The 4,798-nt window shown below is 49.9% G+C and overlaps 1 protein-coding gene across 4 annotated transcripts in view; it reads right to left on the bottom strand.

Moving 5' to 3' along the window:
- GNAL (G protein subunit alpha L) overlaps nucleotides 1–4,798 on the bottom strand; it is a 147,434-nt gene that overhangs the window by 7,415 nt on the left and 135,221 nt on the right. For all 4 annotated transcript variants that reach the window (XM_081802586.1, XM_081802588.1, XM_081802587.1 and 1 more), the window contains one exon: nucleotides 3,952–4,019. In XM_081802586.1, coding sequence (XP_081658712.1) covers nucleotides 3,952–4,019 — 68 coding nt within the window. The remainder of the gene's footprint in view (nucleotides 1–3,951; nucleotides 4,020–4,798) is intronic.

A 4,798-nucleotide genomic window follows, 5' to 3' on the forward strand; every position in this document is an offset into this window, starting at 1 on the left:
CTGCAAAAAGAGAAAAAAAAGCTGTGCGGCGGAGCCCTGGCCACCACGCTCAGGGGTACGTGGGAACACTGCCACCACCCCATTAGTTCTTGGAGAAGGATTCAGGCAACACTTTGAAGACAAGAGGATCTGGGGTTGTGGTTTGGCATAGGAACGCTTAGCTTGTAGGGACTGTTTAAATACTGAACACTGCTGGAAACTCAAAGAACCTCACACTTACCTCTGCCCACAGAAGCTTAGGGTTCAGCTGAGATAGGGCATACATTTAAAAGACAGCCACTTACAGAAATCGGGAGAATTTTCCAGAAACGAATGTCAGTCCTAAACCAGTGCTAGCAAATGGAACTCTCTGCATAGTGGAGATGTTCTGTATTCACCCTTCCAGTATGGGAGCCACTATTACTAATTGATGCAACAGAGATGGATTTTAGTTTAATTTGGTTGGGTTTAAATATCCACATATGGCTAGTGATTCCATGTGGACCGCAGATCAGTCATACTGCCTCCACCTAGAGCTTGAGTGTTTCCTGGGAGTGTCCCCTGGTTAGCAGTGGGAGGTTCATGGCTTTTCTCCCAGAGGAGAAAAAGCATGACTGGTCATGATTCACAAGGTGCATTGGGAAGCTAAGTGGGGCAATGCGGAGAGAGGCTGTCATGGGCTGAATTGTGTCCTCCCCACACCAATTCATATGTTGAAGTCCTAATCCTTAGCACCTCTGAGTGTGACTATTTGGAGACAGGATCTCTTTTTCTTTTTTTAAAGATTTTATTTATTTATTTGACAGAGAGAAAGACATAGCAAGAGAGGGAACACAAGCAGGGGGAGTGGGAGAGGGAGAAGCAGGCTTCCCGCGCGGAGCAGGGAGCCCGATGCGGGGCTCGATCCCAGGACCCTGGGATCATGACCTGAGCTGAAGGCAGATGCTTAACGACTGAGCCACCCAGGCGCCCCGACAGGATCTCTTTTTAAAGAAGTAATTTAAGTTAAAATGTAGTCATGTGGGCGGGCCCTAATCCCGTAAGATGGGTGTCCTCATAGGAAGAGAGGACATTGGGACACACACACACACAGGAAAGGCCATGTGGAGACACCATGTGAAGACACAACGAGAAGGTGAACATCTACAAGCCAAGGAGAGAGGCCTCAGGAGAAACCAACCCTGTTGACACTCTGATCTCAACTTCTAGCCTCAGAAGTGTCAGAAAATGAAGGCTGGGTAAGCCCCCAGTGTGTGGTGCTTTGTTATGGCCGCCCCAGCCGGCGAATGCAGAGGTCACGTGGAGCTTTCCTCATAGGTGCCCACAGGGATCCCTGCACGTCCTCCTTATCCCCCCCCTTCCTGCAAAGCATCTTGGGAATCAGCTGTTGGAGAAAAACCGAGACCCCCTGCTGTGCTGTCTAAAGATGTTCCTCAAGTTATGACAGTCCTCCCGGGAGGAGGACGGACTTATTTTAAGCAATGGTCAGGCTTCTCTTGAGCAATTACAATTTTTACAAGACTGATGGACACTGAAACGTGTGGGTTAGGTAGCTGGAGCCCTGCAGCGCTCGGGGGAGGGACCGGCACCCGGGGAGGGGGCGCGCAGTGGGTGAGTGAGGAACAGGCTTCTTTCTGTACTGATGGGACCAGTGTGTCCCTGCCTGAGCAACATGAACATAAGGCAGAGCCGTTATAGAGGGTGCCGTAGTTGGCTTATCTCTAAACACACTAAACATTTTCTAACACTTCTAAACATTTTCATTTTAAATGACAGAAATAAGCTTGTCAAGGAAAGCTGGGCCATTCCAGACTCTGCTTGCCTGGCTCACCTGAGCCTCATCTCCGAGGCTCTCTCTTAAGGAGATGATGTTCAAGGTAAAAGAAAACAGGGGAGCTCATAAAATACCAGGATGGGAAGGCCAGTTAAAACATGCAGGCTTCTACCAGATGCCAGAGCATCAAGACCCAGGGTGCTGACCTCATGCTCTGCCTTTGAAACCTTCTGCTCTAAAAGGTTTGGGGGGATGCCTGCCCCGGAGGGCCCCCTGGCCCAGGTCTGGATGTGGGCTTGCTGGTGGTTTCCAGTCTGAGGCGACAGGGCTGCCTGAGGGTGACGAGGGGAACACTGGGGGCTGGCCACCCGGCCCTCCCTCTGTTCTGAGGTCCTCCTGCTCTGGGGATGATTTGGGCCTCCCCGTTGTGGGAGGAAGTGACCCTGACTGCGACAAACCTCCTGGTGGCCAGTGCCCTCCGCATGTGAGGACATGTGAGGAGAATGCTCCCACAGTGTGTGGCCCTTTCTCACTGAGGGGCTCTTCTCATTATGCCTTCCCCCTTCTCTGCCCAAGCCCACCTTTCCCTCCTCAAGGCCAGGCCCCCCCACATACCTCTCCCTCTCCATGTACAGCCTTTATTCCCCGCCCCGTCTCGGAGCCTTCTATCGTCGAAGTTATTGTTTTGCCCACATTTGTTCCTGTCCAGATTCAGCACTGATCAATAACCATGTCTGCAGCCCACCCTGCTGCCTTCACAGTCTGGGGTCAGGGGTTCCAACTCAAAACTCCTTAGACGACTCACTGACCCGGGCAAATTCCACCATAAAAAACGTAAGTCAGGAACCCCTAGGCTTTTATTTCCCTGACTTGCAAACTGCATGCAAGCCAGATTGAGTCCACTGTTAGAGAATAAAAGATTTCTGCCCAACATCCGAATGGTGGGGGCATGGCCATTCATTTTGGGAGGGGGTAGCTCTGTTTCTAATCTTTAAATGCCTACTGTGCACACTTAGTTAACTCTCAGTTCTCATTAGAACAGCATTTTATGGAACACCTTTTATGTGTTTTTCTATTTTATGGTCTTGCAAGATGCTCCTCAAAAAGGGAGCCTGTGATATGCTACAAGCTAATCAATCTACCTTACTGACGAGATTGGCCATGCACACCAGCACAGCAAAGGTTCCGGACAGTCTGACGACAGAGAAACCTGTCTCACTTGATTTACACAGCATTTCCCGGACTTCCTCACTGCAGGGCCTTTCCCCGCGCTGCCTGTTAAAGTTGGGGGAAACACTGTTCATCAGAACTTACTTTGGGGACTTGATTTTCTTCTCCTTTTACTTTCTCACTCAGTATAGGATTCAGGAGGCGACCAACAGGGGCCGTTGTGGGAAGAGGGTAGAGAAAAAGGCTCCCCTGAGGAGTCAGGCTGGTACCCGATCCCCACGGAAACGCCAGGCACGCTGTGGACCATCCCCACTGCAGACTGGGCTGACGCCCACCTCCCTGGAAGCACACGGTCCATGTGTCCAGTGCTGTCAGGCACTGCTGGGAAAATGTCCTTGGTGTTGTGGCATCTACTAGTTTCAAGCTAGTAAAAACTCACAGGTAGCTACATGCTGCAGGTTATTCAAGAGACTATGTATGTATGTATGGATGGACAGATAGATAAATAAAACAAATGTGACAAGATTTTACCAAGTGGTCAATTTAGGTGAAGAGTATCTGGGAGTTAATTGTATAAGTCTTTTGCTTTTTATGTAAGTTTGAAATCATCTCAAAATAAAAAGTAAAAAAAGAAAAAGAGAGAAAGAGATACCTGAATTTATCTGAAGGTCTGAATTAGCCTTTTGGGGGTGAATGAAGGGAGAGGTCTGTCAAAGGTCTCTTTCCTTTTGGAAAATACAACAAGTGACCACAGTCTGGCTCTTCTCAGTGCCATTCCCTGGGGCCTTGGGCACAGTAGGAGAAGTGCTATGCTCCCTGTTCTTGCTTGGAAGCTGTGTGACCTGAGGTGAGCGGTCCAAACTCTCTGAACCTCGGTATGCTCAGTGGGGAGAGGAAGCGACACCTTCCCTCATCTCTCATAATTCAGGGGGAGATTAAATGAGATCATGAAAGGGTAAGTAATATGTACATTGCAGAGAACAATATCACTCTATGGTGGTAAGAAAACAAAGACTCAAACTGCTTACCAAAAACAGGTCTCGGATAAAGAACTTAGCCCGCGTCACTTTGGGATCTTCTCCTGCATCTGGTGTTGCTGCAAAAACGACAAGTGGCGTTTAGTTTAAATAGTGTGAAACAAAGATACAACTCTATGGAAAACAGAAGAGGAATTAGAAAGCTGGGCTCCTGCACACTCACGACACTGGACGACGCTTGCAGCAAGGCAAAAAGCTAAAATGGAACTTCATTTCTCTCATCTAGCTCTGATAAAAGTTTTGTTTTTGTTTTTGGCGGTGGGGGATGACTCCCATTCAAGTAAAACGAGAGCCTGTCTCTGAACACTGACCAACCCCGCGGCTGCCTTCCCCTTCCGAGCTCTGGTGAGAGAGAAGGTTCTAGAGGCTGTGGTTTCAGCAGTAGCTGTGCTCATCTGGTCTGCATTCTCCTTCCTTAGCCTTGTTCTAGGGAAGACCTCCCGGTTTGCTGTTCCTACCACCGACTCAGGGTGTGTGTGGGGGGAGCACAGGATCCACTGAATATGTGTGTGGGAGGAGCACAGGATCCACTGAGGATGGGGGTAGAAGAACAGAATCCACTGAATGTGTGTGTGGGAGGAGCACAGGATCCACTGAGGATGGGGGCAGAAGAACAGGATCCACTGAATGTGTGTGTGGGAGGAGCACAGGATCCACTGAATGTGTGTGTGGGGGGAGCACAGGATCCACGGAGGGTGTGTGTGGGAGGAGCACAGGATCCACGGAGGGTGTGTGTGGGGGGAGCACAGGATCCACGGAGGGTGTGTGTGGAAAGAGCACAGGATCCAGGGAGGGTGTGTGTGGGAGGAGCACAGGATCCACGGAGGGTGTGTGTGGG

This window comes from Leptonychotes weddellii, chromosome 13, assembly GCF_054177405.1.
Source record: "Leptonychotes weddellii isolate Sample4059 chromosome 13, ASM5417740v2, whole genome shotgun sequence".
NCBI lineage: Eukaryota > Metazoa > Chordata > Mammalia > Carnivora > Phocidae > Leptonychotes > Leptonychotes weddellii.